This window comes from Equus quagga, chromosome 15 (genome assembly GCF_021613505.1).
Source record: "Equus quagga isolate Etosha38 chromosome 15, UCLA_HA_Equagga_1.0, whole genome shotgun sequence".
Taxonomy (NCBI): Eukaryota; Metazoa; Chordata; class Mammalia; order Perissodactyla; family Equidae; genus Equus; species Equus quagga.
This window is the reverse complement of record NC_060281.1, coordinates 7,491,907-7,511,970: the sequence shown is the minus strand read 5'-3', so window position 1 is coordinate 7,511,970 and position 20,064 is coordinate 7,491,907. Positions and strand designations below refer to the sequence as shown.

Here is a 20,064-nt window from a genome sequence, read left to right as displayed (position 1 = left end):
CTTAGAACATCTTTATTGAAGTAATTAAATATTTTTAAGGTATGATTAATACTTGTTTATGATTCTATTATCTTGTAAACTTTAACTTTTTTATTTAAGAACTTACATGCAATTATTTTCTAATTTTAAATTTATTTGCTGCAATTATTTACCTTGGTTCTGAAGGAGAACTGTTTGTATTCATATATATGTAGTATGTGTGTTTTTAAGCTGTTTAAAGGAATATGTAGGGGAAACTTAAATTAATAAAGCTCCCCTGTCCAGGATTCTTTCCATGTCGTTGTACTGTCAGGCAGGGGATTGATCTTGATTACTTCAGAGTTCCTTCTGCCCTTGGGGATATTTGGTTCACTATAAGACCTGTATACTTTCTAATGATAGCAAAATGGAAAATGTTAAAAAGTATTTAAAAAAATGTGTTTTGAAATAATTTTAGATTTAAGAGAGCATCACAAAGAAGAAATTTTGTTTAGTGAAAACCCCATGTGGAGAACTTTTATAACTCAGCTATTCACAAACTACTTCATCTTTTTGTTCTTAAGTAAAAATGACATAGCTCTTACCCAGATGTTTGTACTTGGCTCTGTAGGTCTTTACTAATTGTCTTGTGAAGCTTAGCAGGGAAATGACCCTATCAGTATTCCTCAAACCAAGGAAAGCTGTAGATTATGGTTATTTTGTAACCGTGGTTTTGACAGTGCAGAATTAGCAAGCAGAATAACTGCTGTCTTCTTCTCTGCTATGCTGAACCAGGTTGGTTGCTGTAGTTGTTGAAGACCAATTTTTTGTTGGTGTAGTTGAATGGCTTGCATTGTATTTCAGCTGTCTCTAGGAATCATAGAGTAACTTTAAAAATTGTAAAAATAGGAAAGAAACATGGAAGATTACATTTAGTGCTCTGTCAGATGTGCAGAAGTTAGGATTCCAGTGGTTTCATTTTGAGAGATAACTGGTAGATTTCTGTTCCTCTTTTGGAATGCTTTTGACTCTGTAAAGTATTTCTTTATGTAATTGTAGTGTTTGCATATGGTTTTTAGGTTTGCCCAATAATAAATTCTTTCCTTTTTTTTGATAAGGAAGATTGACTGCTAGCATCTGTTGCCAATCTTCCTCTTTTTGCTTGAGGAAGATTGTCGCTGAGCTGACATCTATGCCAGTCTTCCTCTATCTTGTATGTGGGACTCTGTCACAGCATGGCTGATGAGTGGTGCAGGTCTGTGCCAGGGATCTGAACCTGTGAACCTGGGCTGCTGGAGTGGAGTGCACGAATTTAACCACTACCCATCAGGCTGGCCCCAATGTTATTTTTTTTTTAAACTCCAGTGAGTAAGGAAAATCAAGTATTGGGGAAGTATTTGATCTTGATGATCAAACCAGTTATTGGTATCCTTAAAAAAATCCTGATACCTTATCCTTAAAATAAAAACATTTTCCCAAGTAATGGGTTCAAGATACCAAATGTGTTGTTTATATATACCACTTGAGGAATGTATTCAAAATTATTGAAATGGTGTTTGAAAAACTAGAATTATCGGTGTCATGAAGAAATGTTTATTTTCTCTCTCATTTTACAAACGTGTTCCCCTTTTACATAGACACTGATTCATAAATGTGAAACAAATCTTGTATTTATGACCCATTTCTTTATATGGTATATTGAATATAAATGTTCAGTGGCTGTAATTTGATGTATTTCCTTAAGACCAGGAAGATAGACACACTGTAGACATACGGGTATTCAGAGCAGCCTTTCATTCATATGGCGCTTGTAGCTACCGCCTCCTTCAGTGAAACCAAGGTGTCCTTTCCAGGCTACATTGTGCTTACAAAATCATCATTCACTCAATTAAAAACAAACTTCCTGTGGCATGGTTTTGGAGATTAAACACGTCAAAAAATCATTAAATTCTTACCAACATCTTGCATATTTGCTAAGAGTCGATTCATATTATGTACTTGTGTTTTTTTCAACTGTAAAGGAAAATTTCTGTTAGCATGCATATATGATAGCTGCTTTCCTATCGTGAATGCCATTGATAATATATAACATCAAGCAGTGTTCAATAAGAAGTTTAGCTTGTACTGCTTTCTTTTGGAGCAAAGTATTGTAATACATGTTAAGACTGGTTTTACAAGCTTCTCAGCAATGATATGATTTGGTCCCTTTTTTGGCACAGACATTTTTAACTATTAATCATAGCTCTGTAGTTTGGGACTTCTTCATCATGAGAGGCAGCATTCGTCTGTGTAATATTGGAAAAATTATATTGTATTCTGGAAAAATGGTGTTCTGCATCACTGAGGTTTGTTTAAAAGGTATTAAGTTTTTATGGTTTCATGCTTTTCTTGGATGACATTTTCTTTTTATTTGTTTATTTTTTTGAGGAAGATTAGCCCTGAGCTAACTACTGCCAGTCCTCCCTTTTTGCTGAGGAAGACTGGCCCTGAGCTAACATCCTGCCCATCTTCCTCTACTTTATATGTGGGACGCCTACCACAGCATGGCGTGCTAAGTGGTGCCATGTCCACACCCGGGATCTGAACCGGTGAACCCTGGGCCGCCAACAAGCAGAACGTGCGAACTTAACCACTGCGCCACTGGGCTGGCTCCTTGGATGACATTTTCAATCAGGCAGTACATTGAACTAAATACAGTGGACCCTGGTCCAGTAGAAACCACTTTTCAGATAGTAATTATCGTTCTTCTTATTGGTATTTTAGGCGGGGGTGGCGAACTCTGTGGAAATTGATTGCACATGTAGATCCAGTTATACATATAAATTCATTCCATGTTTGCGCTGGGGTCTTTTTTCACTACTTTTGTTTATTATTCTGAATGGTAGTATTTGCTGTTATTTTTTTTCACTTCTGTGCTTTAATGACCCTTTTGCGCCATTGATCTTATTTTTGAGAATTGCATTTGAATTAGAAAATACAAATTTAATGTGTCATGCAAATGAGCTGAAAATATATTGGTTAAGACAAAGCATATACTCTTAATTGAATGTTAAAGAGTAACTGATCAGCCTTGTGGGAACATGCATAACCTTTAAGAATAAAACTTCATTTCTGTAAATGGATGGTTAATATTAAATATCATTTCAAGTTATACTTAGGGGAGTTTTGGTGAAACTAGGGTATATTCAGAACAGAGCAAATAAAAAAGAGAGGCAAACACCTTATAGAATTACAGATGTAAATTAGTGGAGAGCAGAAGATGCTGGAAGCTGGAAAGAGTAGAACGCGATAGTAGCCATAAATGCTTGAAAGGTTGTCACATTGGTGAGAGATTGGACATTTTTATGGATAACAGGAAAACGCCAGATCCACCAGGGAGCAGTTAGAGGGGGGCAGAGTTTGATTGGTTAAAAGGAAGAACTTGAGGTTCCCAAAAGATAGAATGATAGGTTCCCTGGGGATATAGGATTTATTGTGGATGTGACCCTCTTGCCTGGGGTGTTTCATCGGACATTTTAGTTATCAGGTAGTTGTTTCTATTAGGTGGCCTTTTATGGTCTGTTCCAACATAGAGTGTCTCTGTTACTTCTTCTTTATTAAAAATTAGACGGTTTAATCCTAAATCCTATTTGCAGGCTTGATGTATTTCATTGCTTCTTTAAATTCTTTGAAATACAGCTTCATAGCTCAGTGATAACTGCATTTATGTAAGCAGCTTTCATTGCTCTTAATTCACTCTGTTTCTTGCCGTCTTATTTCTTATACTTTCTCCTTGTTATAGATTGTTTTTCAATTTAGACATTTTTGATAGATTATGTCAGTTCTTCTCGAACAGGTATTTTTCGTTAGTCATTGATACAGGTCATCCTAAATACCAAAATAACAGAATTGGATTCAGAGAAAACAAATAAGCCCTTTAACACAAACACTAAAGTATCACTTTCTAAACTTAGAAAATCCAGAGGTAGGGAATTTCTGGCCCAAGACCAGAGTTTTCCAATTTATGTTTTTAGTGTATATATTTTGTGGCATTTCTGTTTTACCTTTACTTGAGTCAGTTGACTTTTGCTTCCTTAGCCTGACATAATATAAAGCCAAGTATATTTTTACTTTGCATTGCCTGAGCATTTAATTTTCTGTCGTTTTAATTTAAAGTGAGAAATAAAATTAATCATGTCTTCATCACTATATCCCTGATATCTTTGTTTCTTCCTGTCATCTATTGCTTAAAATTCATTCCCTTGTTATTCCTGAAGCCCATTGCTTATTTGACTTCAAACACAAACCTTGGATCAAGACTAGTACAGTTTTTATTTTTTGGGTTGCTGACTGCATTTTTTTTTTAAAAAACTTGAATTTCTATGCTATTCTAACAGGATTCTTTTTCCAGTGTCTTGGGCGTACTTTTGGTTCTGTTGAATCTACCTTTTTTTCTGGAGACCTGCCTCCCAGAGCCCTCTGTCATTGGCCTGTTGCTGTCTGGGTTTGCTGTTCTCTAGGCCTCTTGTGCGTCTGTCATCCCGAGCTTCACTGCCCTTCTTGAGTAGAGCTGTTGTTTGCCTGTATTTCATCTTCTTTATCTCTGCCTTCTTTACTTAATGACATCCTTTCTAGTAATATCATACCTAACTAATAGTCAGCCTTTATATAGAAAACAAAGTTGAGTATCAGTGCCTTAACATGTTAAGGTGTTGTTCTGAGTCTGCTGTCGTCGGTGTTGCTGATGGGTTGCCTGCTCTTTGCAGGGAACGTGTTGCTTTCTTAGGTGGCCTTCGCACACCCCAGCTTTAGAGCTTCTCTGTCTTCTCGTGTGCAGTCTTTCATTGTGTTTGCTGGGCACTTGGTGGCCTTTTCAGTTTGGGGAGTGATCCCTTCAGCTCTGGGAAATTTTCTGTTTTTTCTTTGCAGACTCTTAGTAGAAAGCTGTTGGCCCTTCTGGATTAATTGCTCATTTTTCTTATCTCTTTCTTGCATCTTTGCCATCAATTTGTTTTAGTCTTTGTGTAGATTTACTGCCTTATTTTCCATCTCTCTGAGGATTTAATTTGACAATTACCATTTCTAAGAACTCTTGTTATCTTTATTCATACCATTTTTAAATAGTATTCTATTGTCATAGGGATCTAGTCAGAGCTCTTTATAGTCTAAATTGGTTTTTCTATTTGTTTATTTTGATCTTTCCCATAGTGTTGCAAGCTTTCCCCAAATGTCTGATTATTTTTGGTTGCTTGTTGATGTTTAAAATGGGAGGAAATAGGAAATTTATGTCAAGTTTTGCTGTGAGGTAAGTGGGCTTTAGCTTAAGAGCCTGCAGGTATTTGGGGGACCCCTAAATACCAGGGTGAGGGGTCCCTCTCCTTAGGTAGAGACTCTCTTATTTCCTCCAACTGGTTCATTCAGTTTTCGTTAAGAAAAGATTTTCTTGCTCAGAGTTCAGTGCTTGGCTCTAGGCCTTGCTGGGTACTGCAGTGGGGGAAGGGATGAGGTTGACCTCTCAGTAGTTAGGCCTTAAGTTAATTCCTTATTTCTAGCCCAGCTCACTGCCAGTGCTCTCTACCATTCCATTTCTAGAAACTCTGTATGTTTGTTGGGTGGAGTTGTTCCTTAAGCTGTAGCTCCCTTTGGCTCTAGGCTGTAACTTTTCCCTGCTGTTCCATTAATCTTTTCTATTCAATTTTCTTTTCATCTTTTAGAAATTTGTTAAAATCTGTTGTCTGGGGGCCACCCTGTGGCCAAGTGGTTCAGTTCTCATGCTCCGCTTCGGCGGCCCAGGGTTTCACTGGTTGGGATCCTGGGCACTGACATGGCATCACTCATCAGGCCACCGTGAGGCGGCATCCCACATGCCACAGCTAGAAGGACCCACAACTAAAAAAAAATATATACAACTATATACTGGGGGGATTTGGGGAGAAAAAAGCAGAAAACAAACAAAAAAATCTATTGTCTGCTTTTGGGCTCCCTCCTCTTCTCTCATCTTCTCCTCTTTGTTATTATGTGCTTTTCTTTGTATTCCTTTATTCTTATTTTAATGGATTTAGAGAGAAGGAGGAGATAAAAAGTCTGCCATTTTGAACTAATGACTCTCTTTTGATTAAGTCAGAATAGATATAAAATTTCTGATACCCAGTAATTCTTACTTAAGGGTTTGGAACCCTGTCTGTTATTACCATGCCTTTGTCACTGTTGAATTTTACCCTGTTGTTTATTTCTCCCATGGTCAATTGCATTTGTTCCCTTTTTTCCAAGATTTTTTAATCTATTAGTAGTATTAATCTTAATTGCTAGTTTTCTGTTGGTAATAAAGCTATTAACAGACTTCTCAGTTTGCAAGTATATTAGGGTTTTCTAGAGAAACAGAACCAATAGAGTGTGTATGTGTGTGTGTGTGTGTGTGTGTGTATGTATGGAGAGAGAGAGAGAGAGAGATTGAGATTGGTTTATTTTAAGAAATTGGTTTATGCAGTTGTGGTGGCTGACAAGCCCCGAATCTGTAGCTTAGGCTGATAGACTGGAGACCCAGGGAAGAATAGATCTTGGAGCTTGAGTCTGAAGGCAGTCTGGAGACAGAATTCGCTCTTACTTTAGGGACCTCCATCTTTTTTCTTTTAAGGCCTTCAGCTGATTCAGTGAGGCCCGCCCATATTATGGAGGATAATCTACTTTTCTCAAAGTCTACTGGTTTAAATGTTAATCTCCTCTAAAATATGCTTTCACATTTAGACTGGCGTTTCACTAAATATCTGGGTGCTGTGGCATAACCAAATTGACACAATGTTAACCATCAGAGCAAGGTACCAAACTCTTCGAACATGGTGAATTATTTGAACTATTACTGCTAGTTGATATATGTTGTTGCGAAACTAGCTTTAATCTCGGGATTTTTGGGAAAATGGTTTCATGGGGGAGTTTGCAGGTAGAGACAACTTATAAAGCTCCCAGGTATTTTCTCTTGCAGGGGATTATATAAAAGGGAAGTTGATAAAATAGCTAATATATATGGGTGTTAATGTACCAAGTACTGTACAAAAGTACTTTGCCAGCATTATCTCATTAACTCTTCCCAAAAACCTTAAGAGCTGTAGATAAGTATTATTAACCCCATTTTATGGCTGAATAAACAGATTTTGAGGTTGGTTGAGTACTTTCCCAGGTTCACTAGCCAGTAAGTCGTAGTACTTGGACTAGAATAGACTCTCAGTCTTTCTGCCTCCAAGTACATGCATGCTCTTAAGAGCATGGCTCTAAACTGTGTCCCAGATTTCATTTGGCTGCATGGTCGGCAAAATCAGGATGAGGAGTTTTTTTTTTAAGTTCTGTTTTTAAAAGAACAAAGGAGATAGTTGTCTTCTTTCCCTTTGAAAGAATATGTGCATTTGTAGGAGACATTTATGAATGCCTGAAATGGCTCTCGTCCTTGAAGACCAAGAGGTTTTAGAGAGAGAGAATCATTGGCTAGTGATTTAGTGAGTCATGAGTACTGGAAAGATGCTCTAAGGATGTGCCTTTACTAAATGCCAACAGGTACCACAAGCTACGTAAAACCTTTATCAGATAAGGTATTGATTCAGGGTGGTATTTGGTTAGATATAAGGAAAAATCTAACTTCCTCCCTCCTCTTTTTACAGTTGAAGAAATTGAGACATAAATCGTGAGGGACCAGCCCAGCGGCGTAGTGGTTAAGTTCTTGTGCTCCACTCTGCCTGGGTTTGCGGGGTTGGATCCCAGGCGCGAACATACACACTGCTCATCAAGCCATGCTGTGGCAGCATGCAGCATACAAAGTAGGGGAACACTGGCACACATGTTAGCTCAGGGACAATCTTCCTCACAAAGATAAAATAAATACATAAACAAACAGGAAGAAATTTTGTTAAAAATGGGCTGGTTTTGGCTTTATTCACTTACTAAATGTCTGTTTTGGATTAGGTAGTATGCCTGTCAGTAGATATACAATATTGAGTAAAACAAAACTTGATCTCTGTTCTCATGGAGCTTAAAGTTTAATATGGGAATAATTTTCTTCTTATTTTTCTGAGGATGCTTAATAAGGCTAGTTATTTATTTAACATTCACCTATTGGGAGAAGTAGTCTGCCATGGGCCTTGTGTGTCCCTGAGCTTTTCTGTTGGGTGTGCCAAGAATGCAGGGTCCTGGCCACTCTTTAACTGGGCCATTTTTTAGGCTCATGTTTGCAGGAAGCAGCCTTGAAGAATGAGCTAACATTTTCTCCTTCACCCCCACCTCTTACCCCAGACAAAGAGCAGGCTTGCTTACTGCTCACTATGAAAGCAATACATCTCCCACACTGTTACTCTCCTGCATCTCAACCCACTGTGTGTAAGCAGCTATCTGGGCCCTCCTGCATTGCCCCTATGGGACTTGGGGGACGGGGCAAAGGGAACTGACACAATGTCATGATCATGCTGCTTGCTCTGCCGTGATGACAGCGTTCTTTGTCTCTGACCCAGTAGTCTCATGTCTTCTGTCAACACCATTTATCAGTAATGGGCTATTTTGTTAGTTTGCAAGTGGGGTAAAATCCCAGACCCTTGACACTTCTTGGCATTACTGTATTAAAGCTCGGAAATGATTCATGGGGACTTATCAGGCACTTTAATTATTAAAGATAAAAACAATTTTCAACTAAATTAAACTTACCTTCGTGAAGGCAGGGATCGCTCTGTATATGTTGTTCATACAGGCACTAGAATAGTGCCCAGCCTAACAGTTGTAGGTGTTCAGTAAATTCTAACTGGGGGGAAAAGAAAGAACATAAGGAAAGGAAAAAAGTAGGGCCAGGTGGTGGGACTAGGAGTTGAGATAGTCAATAAAATGCTTGCTGCAGGGCGGCACAACTTTGGCTGTCAGATTTCTTACAGTCAGTGTGTAAGGAAAACATTCCAAGGTGAAAAATTAGTGCCCTTTAGGTAAAAACAAATCCAGTGCCCAGGAAAAGGAAAACTAGTTCTGCCACTAAAACTGGAAAGAAATTTCATCCACAGTTTTATGATGCATAGTATGATAAAAGAAAATCTTTAACAATATATTGTCAGTGAAAGTTGGGTTTTTTCTTATAATACCCTTCAATACGTATCCCCTCATAAGCCGTCTTACAGGGACTAATATAATGGTCTGACACACTCCCAGATTAGAATTTAGTTATCTTTCGGACAACTTACCTTGGACATCATTTCTCACACCAGATTTTTATTTATTTATTTATTTTTAAAAGATTTTATTTTTTCCTTTTTCTCCCCAAAGCACCCCCGGTACATAGTTGCATATTTTTAGTTGTGGCTCCTTCTAGTTGTGGCATGTGGGAGGCTGCCTCAGCGTGGTTTGATGAACGGTGCCATGTCTGGCCCAGGATCCGAACCTCGAAACCCTGGGGCGCCGAAGTGGAGCTCGAGAACTTAACCACTCAGCCACAGGGTGGCCCCTCACACCAAATTTTTAAATATACTGACGTGAAGGTGAGTTCTATAATGTCATTTGAGAACTGTTGGGAATGCAATTACCCTTTTTTTTTTTGCCAGCTAAGTGCATAGACATAAGCTTTATGAATACACAGGGCAATGTATGGGATTGTGGAAATTTAAAGGCTCTGATCAGGGCATTTGTTTGCATAGGAGGCTTCTCTGCACTCTGGACAGAGGAGAGCCAAGATTTTCCTTGGACAGTGACTTTGGGATCCTCTGTTATGCATAAATGAATAGGAGAAGCCTCATAAATTGCAGAAATAAATGTGGGCGTAGATAATTTTTGTTTTATAGCCTATATTTAAAGAGGCAAGTTGTTGAGTCAAATTTGTAGACTCTGTCTGTAGTCCAGTTGGTTACTCTTGCTGTTTTCTTTCGTCGTGGCGGGATTATGGAATCCCTTGTTGCCGATTTCACCAGAAACACCACCACCTGCATTCCTTGGAAACCTTTAGGCTTCTGCTTTCTGCTTCTACTCCCTGTACTTTTCTCCTGTCCAAATTTTTTTGCCTTAGTTGGAGCATGTGCTGAAAAGATTTCTGAACTGGAGCTACTAGTGTTGGTATTGTCCTCTGCTGTCTCTTCTTTCCTAAACTACTGCGTTTCCCTAATTTTGACCTTCTTTTATCATAGACTTTTTATTACGTCTCTGAGTGCATCTTGAATGATAAATTAGTTACCAAATACATACTTACATAACAAAGAAGGTAAATTGTCATGGGATGATTAGCTAAAAGTTTACTAAAGCAGAGGAATATCTAAAATGGTGACATTGTTCTCAGCATAGTTGGTCTAATTCCTTGCTGTCTGAGCTATTTTCCTGTAACAGGAGTCTGAGATGAGGATAAGAGCATTTTGCTAGGAGGGTTGTACAACTCCAGTGGGGACAATCAGAATACAGTGTGAATGATGTCCCCCTAAGTTGAGTGGACAGCAGCCTGGGATAGTTTAAAGGAGTGAACATTAATTTATATGTAGATTATTTTTATTTAAAATGATGTCTGATAATTATTTGATTACATTGTGGTTATTTTAATAGTTCTTAATTTTCTTAAATAGGAGAGACAGCACATCTGACAAATCTCATTGTAACACTACTGGTTTGAAAAACTAGTCTAAAACTACATTTCTATCTGGGATTATTGGATGACCACCACTTGGTGGTGTAATCTAATTGCAAGAAAAGAGAAAACTCTCTCTTGTGTTTTGAGTCAGAAAGGCAAGGAATTTTTTTCTCTTCCCAGTAATAAGTATAATCTGATAATTTATAGCTGTCATCACAGTCAGGATTTTGTTATCTAAAAATGTAGAATTCATAAAATATGGCTGGCACAATATTTTGAAGAGAACACATGTCAGATACTAAAGATATCTTAAATTGTATTAAAGTATAGTTAAAAAGAAGAACACAACAGACATGAGTCAGTTCTGAAGATGTATACATTTGAATTTACTTTTCTCATTAAAAATTAGGAATGGTCGTGGCCGGCCCAGTGGCGTAGCGGTTAAGTTCACACATTCCGCTTCTCGTCGGCCCGGGGTTCGTCGGTTCAGATCCCAGGTGTGGACATGGCACTACTTGGCAAAAGCCATGCTGTGGTAGGCGTCACATATATAAAGTGGAGGAAGATGGGCATGGATGTTGGCTCAGGGTCAATCTTCCTCAGCAAAAAGAGGAGGATTGGCAGCAGTTAGCCCGGGGCTAATCTTCCTCCAAAAAAAAAAAATTAGGAATGGTCATATTTCCAGATTAGCTTTCATATGCTTTTTAAACCCATAACTCTGTTCATTTAGAATAATAATACAATGAGCCTGGCCTCTGACCCCTGGTTTTGTGCAGAAGTATGAAAGAGAAGTGTTTTTAAACCTCTTATCCTGGGACAGCTTGAGAGTATGTAATGTGCTTGTTGTTGACCATCTTATCTTTTATTTTATGAATGCTCTCACCTTTCTACCTCTTCTTTCTTCCCAGCTGAATTCTTTTCAGCCTCATTCTTGATTTGCAAAAAAAGGTTTTTTTTCCTTTAGAATTCACTGCTTACTCTATAATCAGAATTTATTTTTATACCTTGTCTGTGATCTCAGCTCAGAATTTAAGCAATCTTATCACATTAGTATATAGCTAATTTAAACACGATTAATAGGTCTTTAACAGTGTCAGAACTGTTTGCATTATTAAAACAGGATATTTTCTAATGCAAATGATTTTGCAATTGTTGGATGTTTGTACGTTTTTCCATAGTAGAGTAAAAGAGTTTTATGGCACTGTGTGTGTATAATGGGTAGTATTCTTTGGACAGAAAGGGTAGTATTCTATGATTTTGCAATTTGAAAGACTAGGGTTCTTAATTTGATAATTGTTTAATGTGGTACCAACTTGATAAAATGTGCTTATAATCAGAACATTGTTACATACTTGATATGCAAATGATATTTAGCTTACTAATCAACATGAGATGGTTTATGAACAGCTTTTTAATATTTAAAGTAGTGAATTATTCTTTGTAACTTGAAAATAATTTTGGTATAAAGAAAATCACGGATATTTGAGTAAACACTTTCTTGACCTTGGTTTTGACCTTTATTCCTTTGTCTAATTAACCCTATGATTTTTATTCTTACCATTTTTTTTCCGTCAGGAAGAAAAATGAATAATAAATCTCTAAGCCCTTTACTTTGCTGTCTTTTTGATGATGTTGACCAAAAAAGAATTCTGATAAAAGATAGAGAGCTGCCTCTGCGATTCTTCTGGGATCTCAAGGATGAGATTATTTGGCTGACTTTTAGTGGCCCTAGAGAGAGAGAGAGAGAGAGCTTGTTTTAGGGTCCTACCCTGGCCTACCTTCCCTATCCTAGAGATGGATATATCTGCCAGCCAGAGGAGTTGAATTTCATAATTCCTTGGCATTGGGAGATCCTTGTGATTATTAAAGAATTAGGAAATCCTAGCTACCTGAATTTCCCCAATCAGAGACCTAGTCATCCTCAGACTCCTGGCTGATTCCAGAAATGCTTTCCCTATTTGAGGCTCTCTGATCTTTTCCTAGTCTGTTGCTGTCATGGATTTGGTTCTTATAGGTTGTGACTCATCGCACGGGTTGTGACTCACGGGGTCATCTTGATCAAAAAGTTTTGTCTTTTGGCCTAGGAGTAGGGTCAGCTGGAAGTGATAGAAAACTCCAAATAACAGTGGTATAAAGAAAGAAATTTATTTTGTCATGTAATAGCCCAAAAGAAAGTGATAGAGAGCTGGTATGGAGCTCTCACAGTGTCGAGGACTGAAGTGCCTTCTGCCTGCACTGCTATGTTTGAGCCCTGACTGCGGGTTCACCTCGTAGTTTGAGATGGCTCCTCCAGCTATCCAGTTGGATTCTAGTTAGGAAAGGGGGAAGGGGAAGGTAGCACCCTCCTTTACGGTCGTAGTCTGAGAGTTGCCCATACCATTTCTCCTTTCATTCCATTCGCCATAATTTACACAGTGGCACACCTAGCAGTAAGGCAGATTTAAAGGTGTAGTCTTTATTTTGGGCTAAAATAAACCCGGAATTCTAGTGAATGAAGAAGGATGGCTGAACTGGGTAACAGCGAGCCAGCCTTGTCAAGCACAGCTTCTGTAGTTATCTGTGGGCAGGCTAAGATCAGGACATTTTTTTGTATGGTGAGCTGACCCCAGTTCACAGGTCATCCTGGGATGTTTTAATTCTTGGCTTGTTCTCAGACCTGATATTACTTCACTTGTTAGAGACTATTCTAGGCTGCATATCTATTTTTTACTCCTAACTAATGGAACTTGGGCCTCAGTTCGTCAAATTCAGGTCTCTGTTCATAGAACATGATCATCTGCTCATATACAAAATTTTATAGGGAGACTGAATTCTTGTGTTGTTTCACCCTGAAGGGGCAGGTGTCAAAACTGCTACTTGTCTATCTGAGGCTTCATTTCATTAAAGTAATGCTATCGAAACTTTTTTGACTTACATGTTTATCAGTAAGACTTTTTTGAGTACCCATCAATACTTGTATGTATATAAGTTGTCTTACGTACTAATATATCAATGCCCATTATATAACACATAGAGTAGATATTTTAAAATGAGCTACAGATAACATAAGTGATATTTACACTTTAAAAATTATTGATTAAAATTATCAATTGTATAAGAACTTTTTTGGAGTTCAGTATGATTGAATATACTTAGTTATTTTTGAAAATTTCATCTTGTCATTCTGATATAATCCTATTCTTTTTTCTTTTTGTGGTGAGGAAGAGTTTCCCTGAGCTAACATCTGTTGGCAGTCTTTCTCTTTTTTTTTCTTTTTTGCTTGAGGAAGATTAGCCCTGAGCTAAAGTCTGTGCCAGTGTTCCTCCATTTTATATATGGGATGCCTCCACAGCATGGCTGATGAGTGGAGTAGGTCCACACCTGGGGTCTGAACCAGTGAACCCAGGCTGCCGAAGTGGAGCATGCTGGACTTTAACCACTCAGCCGTGGGGCCAGCCCTGTGATAACAATCCTTTTTACATCTGTTTCTAAGTTTAGTTTATTTTGACATTTGATTTTAATGGCTATCACGGATGAAAAAGATAACTCAAGAAAGATACATGCATTCAAGTGGAAGAAATTAATTGTAGGCTCTACTTACAAGTCTTAATTTTAGTTTTTTTGTTCTCAGTTATCGAGCATACAAAAGGTTCTGTTACAGCTAAGCTGGAACATTTCTGCCATCTTCAATGTATCTGTTGTTCTTTTAAACCAATAAGAAGTTGTTACATTTTAAAATATTTACCATTTGAGCTCAAAACCCACTGAACCTGTTTATTTGGAAAAATTTGAAAGTATCCAGATAAGAGGTTTTAAAAGGTGCCACATTTCATTTTCAGTCGCAAATCACATAGTGATGGAAACATTTCTAAACATCATGTTTTTCAGCCCAAGTTTCTTTTAGAATAGCAAATATTTTCTTAGACTCATGACTAACCTTCATCTAGAACTAGGGACAGATTAAGGGTGTGTAGTTTTTCATATGACGTATTACTTACAGCTGCTTATAGAAAAGGCCAGCAGGTGTGTAGCACTTGGCTCATTTGTAAAACATTTGTCTCATTTTGCAGAAAAATTTTTACAAAAGTATACCTCACCCTTGCGTATAACATTTCTTAAGGACTTTGCTGTGAATTAGTGGAGAACCTCTATAGGATATAAAGATTTTAATAGTTATTTCTCATTTCATTAAAATTACTGTAAACAGTCTACTGTTTATAAAGGTTTTGTAACATATAAAGAATTATGTTGACATCCTATAACAGTGCACAATGTTGGAAACAAGCACATGCATTAAGGGTGTCAGCTTCTCCACTTGATGGAATTCTCACTGCTCTCAGGATCTCTCTTTAGATAAATTATGATGACATGAATCCAGCAAGGATGCTAGTGTCCATTTGATTAAATATTGGTAAAATTTAATTTCTTTTTAGTTTTTAGATGACAGTTAGTATGGGTAATCCTGTTTTCTCCTGGACACGGATCGGTTGTGTGTGTCCCCTTTAGGTCTATACGCCTCCTTAGGAGACCCCCTGCCTGCTGTGCACCTAAGGTCTGATGGAAGCTGCTATAAGGGTGTCTATTGAAGTGGTAAAGTGTTTTATTTGGAGGCAGGACCTTTAAATCTATAATGACCATTTTTTTCATATTTTTTTCCCATGAAGAGTTTGCTAAATACCTGCCAAACTGACTTTTAAGCTTCATAAAGTCAGGGAACCCCTGGTAAAATGTAAATATTTGTAACTCATTCTGGGAACTAACATCATCCTTCAGTTCATCTTAGTTTCTTATCCATATTTTTCCTTTGCTTAGTTTTTCTTACTTTTTTTTCTTTCTAAATATTACCTTATTATTTTATGTCTTTTTAAAGCCTACTTTAAATCTGTTTTGGAACCAGCGGACTGTAAATCAAGTATATGCTGTTTAGATACCTGATTAAGGATATATTTTATCTTGAGCTTTTCTTTTTCCTAAAAATTTAACTTTTTATTTTGAAAATTTAAAACATACTGAAACAGAAAGAATAGTCCAGTATACAGACATGTACCCATCACCAAGATTTCAGCTATTAATCTTTTGCTGTATTTGCTGCATCCATTTATCAGTTTACCAGTTCATCCATCCAGTCTTTCCATCTAATTAAACTTCATCATGCATCTCCAAAAAAGGATTTCTATATAGCAATACCATAACCACACCTGAAAAATAAACAATTTCCTAAAATCTATTATCGTGTCCATGTTCAGATTTACGATTTGTCCCCAAAATAGCATTTTCATTTGGTTTGTTCAAATCTAGACGTAATCAGGGACTTAGTATTGTGTTTAGTTATATTTCTATACTGACTTTTGGGAGAGATGAGACTGAATGTCTCTTAAGAATGTCCCAAGTTTTGTCTTTTTAATATTGTTTCTTTGTGATGTCAGTGGCTTGTTCTTTTCTTCCTTTTATTTCTTGCAAATTGGAAGTTAGGTTTAAAAGCTTGGTTACGTTTAGGTTAAACATCTTTTGGCAAGAATCTTGCATAGGTGAAGCTGTGTAGTTAATATTACATCACATCAGAAGTCTTAGAATGTTTGAGTTTGATGTTAAATTTGATTACCGAGTTAATAACGGTAACAAACAAACCAATGCTCTCCTAAATACTTGAGATAGCAAGTAATCTCTGGGATATAACTTTGGCAACACAAAAATATTGAGTTCCTCTTCAGCCTCTCCTCTAATGGTTTTATGCATCCATTGATGATTCTTGGTGGAATTGGTTGTAGCAAAGTGATTTTCTAATTCTGTCTTTTCTTTTATGTTTATTTGTTGGCGTTCTTCTGGTAAAGAAGGGTTTTCTCTCATTTCCTGGTTACTCTGAACTGTAGTTCCTACTGAAAAGGCAGAGTAAAGGGGAAGGATTAGCATTTGATTCCCAATTTCCACAGTGAGGAGTTGATGAAGTGGTCACATCCAGTGCCAGAGGTGCCAAATTATTTTTTCGGCTCTTTCCTTTTAGGTTTTCATAATGGGTTCATGGATTTTTAAAATACCTTAATTGAGTTACACTTCTTTTTCTTTTTGATGCTCAAAGTGTCCTTTTTCTTTTTTATACTCAAACCATCCCAAACGTAATCAGTGCGATAGAGTACTTTTAAATGTGTGTGTTGATGTCCAGTTGTATGTTTTTGTGGGGAGAATCATGTACATTGCTGTTATTATAAAGGCAGAGTGCTTCTTAAAGTACTTCTGGATTTCCTTTTTCCTTTTGAGATTAAATGTTATGCTAATTTTGGGCTCAGAACCATATTTTCCTGTTTTACATGTATAATTACAGTTAATTTCTTTATGAAAGATTTCCTGATGTTTAGTGTCACGAAAGTACACATCTCATGTGTAAGAAGAGGTCAGTTTGGTAGCTGATCTGTTGGTAGGGTTTGGTAGAAAAATTTTTTTTGGGTTTAGAATTTAACGTTGATAGAAATGCTTTAAATTATATTTGATACACACTGGTCACAGGAGGAGAATTATCAAGTAAATAACCTTGATAATGGGCAAGCAATGTTGGCTTTAATAATTCATGTAGTGTTTTAGGAAAAGAATTATTTCATACGAGAAAGTTCCCAAGAAACAGTTTTAAAACCGTTTTTTACTTTAACCATTTTAAATGGGTCATTTACTAACATTTATTTGATACTTCTTCCTTTTTTTAAAAACAGTATAGTGAACATAATTTACCTTTTACCTGTTGATTGAATTATCTTAGGAGATAAATTCTTGTGTCCTTCATTATTGGTGATGGCTTTAGGTCCCGTTTTAGTAGCCAGGGCTTTTGGTCCCTACGTTAATTGGGACTGAGACAAATAAACTTGGAAAAAAAATTTTTAATGATTTATTTCTGCTTTTTAAATAATGTTTTTGGACCTGTTAGTGTATCTTTCTCAAACATCTTGTATATTCCATCCATCTAATTGAGAAGCCAGGAAACTGAGATTATTAGAAATGTGTGAAATAAAAGTAAGGGGGTGAAGACTTGTGCGTGAAGGGGTGTGTGTGTAACACATGGCAGAAATAAACCTCCTTAAAGGAGTTTTTCTCTGAGGGCTGCTACTTACTTGATTTTCCTTAGGAAGGGCTGTAGTCTTAACTGGACCTGATAAGGGATTATGCAGTCCGAACTGCTCGCAAGAGCCCAGAGACGTACTGAAGATAACAAAGTATTTACTGACTTCTGGACCTGCATTATGGAGTGGGATGAGGTGCATTTTACTTTGTATACAGTTACTTCAAGGCTATGTACATAAAGTACTATTTTATTTTTTAATCATTAAATTAAGACATTTACCTAAGTATATTTAAGTTTATCAGCTGTGTTTATGAGAATTCTCTTCTTGTGTTGTCCAAGTTCTAATAATTCTCTTATGTGTTCTAAATTTATTGCAGAGTTGACACCTTGTTTCTATCAAGGTTATGTCTTTTTTAACATTTCAGCTTTATTGAGGTGTAATTGACATATAAAATTGTAAGATGTTTAAAATGTACATCGTGGTGATTTGATACACATATACATTGTGTAAGTATTTCTCTCATCTACTTAACACATTTATCACCTCAAATGTTTATCTTTTTTTGGGAGAACATTTAAGTTCTACTCTCTTAGCAGATTTCAGTTATATGGCACAGTGGTATTAACTATAGTCACTGTGTTTTACATTAGATCCTCAGACCTTGTTGATGTTATCGCTAAAACTTTGTACCCTTTTACCAACCTCAACCTCTCCCTGTCTCTCCCACCCCCAGCCCCTGGCAACCACTTTTTTTACTCTCTATTTCTACAATTTTGATTTTTTTCCCTAGATTCCACATATAAGTGTTACCATGTAGTATTTGTCTTTCTCTGTCAGGCTTATTTCACTTAGCATAATGCCCTCAGGGTCCATCCATGTAATCCCAAACAGCAGGATTTCCTTCTTCCTCATGGCTGAATAATATTCCACTGTGTGTGTGTATATATGTGTCTGTATATGTGTATGTGTGTGTGTCTATATATATCACATCTTCTTTATCCATTCATCCGTTGATGAACACCTAGGTGGTTTCCCATGTCTTGGCTGTTGTGAATAATGCTGCAGTGAACATGGGGTGCAGATATCTCTTTGAGATCCTGTTTCCATTTCCTTTGGATATATACCCAGAAGTGGGATTGCTGGATCATCTGGCAGTTCTATTTTTATATTTTGGGAAACTTCCATAGTGACTGCACCAATTTACATTCCTATGAACAGTGCACAAGGATTCCCTTTTCTCCACATTCTTGCTAACAGTTAGTTATCTCTTATCTTTTTGAAGATAACCATTCTCTCAGGTTTGAGGTAATACTTCATTGTAGTTTTGATTTGCATTTCCCTGATGATTAGGCATGTTGAGCACCTTTTCATCTACCTGTTAGCCGTTTATTTTTATGTCTTCTTGGAAAAATGTTCAGTTCCTCTGCCCGTTTTTTTTAATTAAATTGTTTTTTTGCTAGTGAGTTGTGTGAGCTCTTTGTATATTTTGGATATTAGCCCCTTATCAGAAATGATTTACAGACATTTTTCTCCCATTCTATAGGTTGCCTTTTCATATTGTTGATAGTTTTCCTTTGCTGTGCAGAAGCTTTTTAGTGTGATTGTAGTCCCACTTGTTTATTTTTGCTTTTGTTGCCTTTGCTTTTGGCAAATCCAAAAAATTTTTGCCAAGACCAATGTCAAGGAGTTTACTCCCTTGTTTTCTTCTAGGAGTTTTCTCCCTTGTTTTCTTCTAGGAGTTTTATGGTTTCATGTCTTATGTTTAAGCCTTTTATCCATTTTGAGTTGATTTTTGTATATGGTGTAAGATGGGGTCCAGTTTCATTCTTTTGCATGTGACTGTCCAGTTTTCCCAAGACCATTTATTGAAGAGACTGTCCTTTTCTTATCATATATTCTTGGCTCTCTTGTCATTCATCAGTTGATCATATGTGCATGGGTTTATTTCTGGGCTCTGTCTTCTGTTCCATTGCTCTCTGTGTCTGTTTTTATGCCAACACCATACTGTTTTGATTACTGTAGCTTTATAAAATAGTTTGAAATCAGGGAGCATGATGCCTTCAGCTTTATTCTTCTTTCTCAAGTTTGCTTTGGCTATTTGGGGTCTTTTGTGGTTCCATACAAATTTTAGGTTTGTTCTATTTCTGTGAAAAATGCCACTGGAATTTTGTTAGGGATTGCATTGAATCTGTAGATTGCTTTGGGTAGTTTGGACATTTTAACAATATGAGTTCTTCCAATCCATGAGCATAGAATGTCTTTCCATTTATTCCTTGTCGTCTTCCGTTTCTTTCATCAATGTGTTATAGTTTTCAGTATATAGATCTTGCACCTCCTTTGTTAAATTTATTCCTCAGTATTCTTTTTGGTGCAATTGTAAATGGAAGGTTATGTCTCTGATCTCTATTTAATATACTGATCAAAGTTCCCTTTAGATGGAGACTTTATCAGTTGTACTCGGAAAGAGGCTTTAGTTTCTATGCATATATACCCTGAAAAAATGCTGCTAATTGTATCTTTCTGAGTGAGTAG

At 36.9% G+C, this 20,064-nt stretch overlaps 1 protein-coding gene across 4 annotated transcripts in view; it reads left to right on the top strand.

Annotated features, from left to right (window-relative positions):
• PHF3 (PHD finger protein 3) overlaps positions 1-20,064 on the top strand; it is a 79,245-nt gene that overhangs the window by 12,824 nt on the left and 46,357 nt on the right. Inside the window, exon 1 of one of the 4 annotated variants that reach the window (XM_046639290.1) lies at positions 2,671-2,690. The exons of the other annotated variants lie outside the window; for them this stretch is intronic. Within the exon in view, the coding sequence (XP_046495246.1) occupies position 2,690 (1 nt within the window). The 5' untranslated portion in view covers positions 2,671-2,689. Of the gene's footprint in view, positions 1-2,670; positions 2,691-20,064 lie in introns of those variants that run through there. 4 annotated transcript variants of the gene reach the window in all.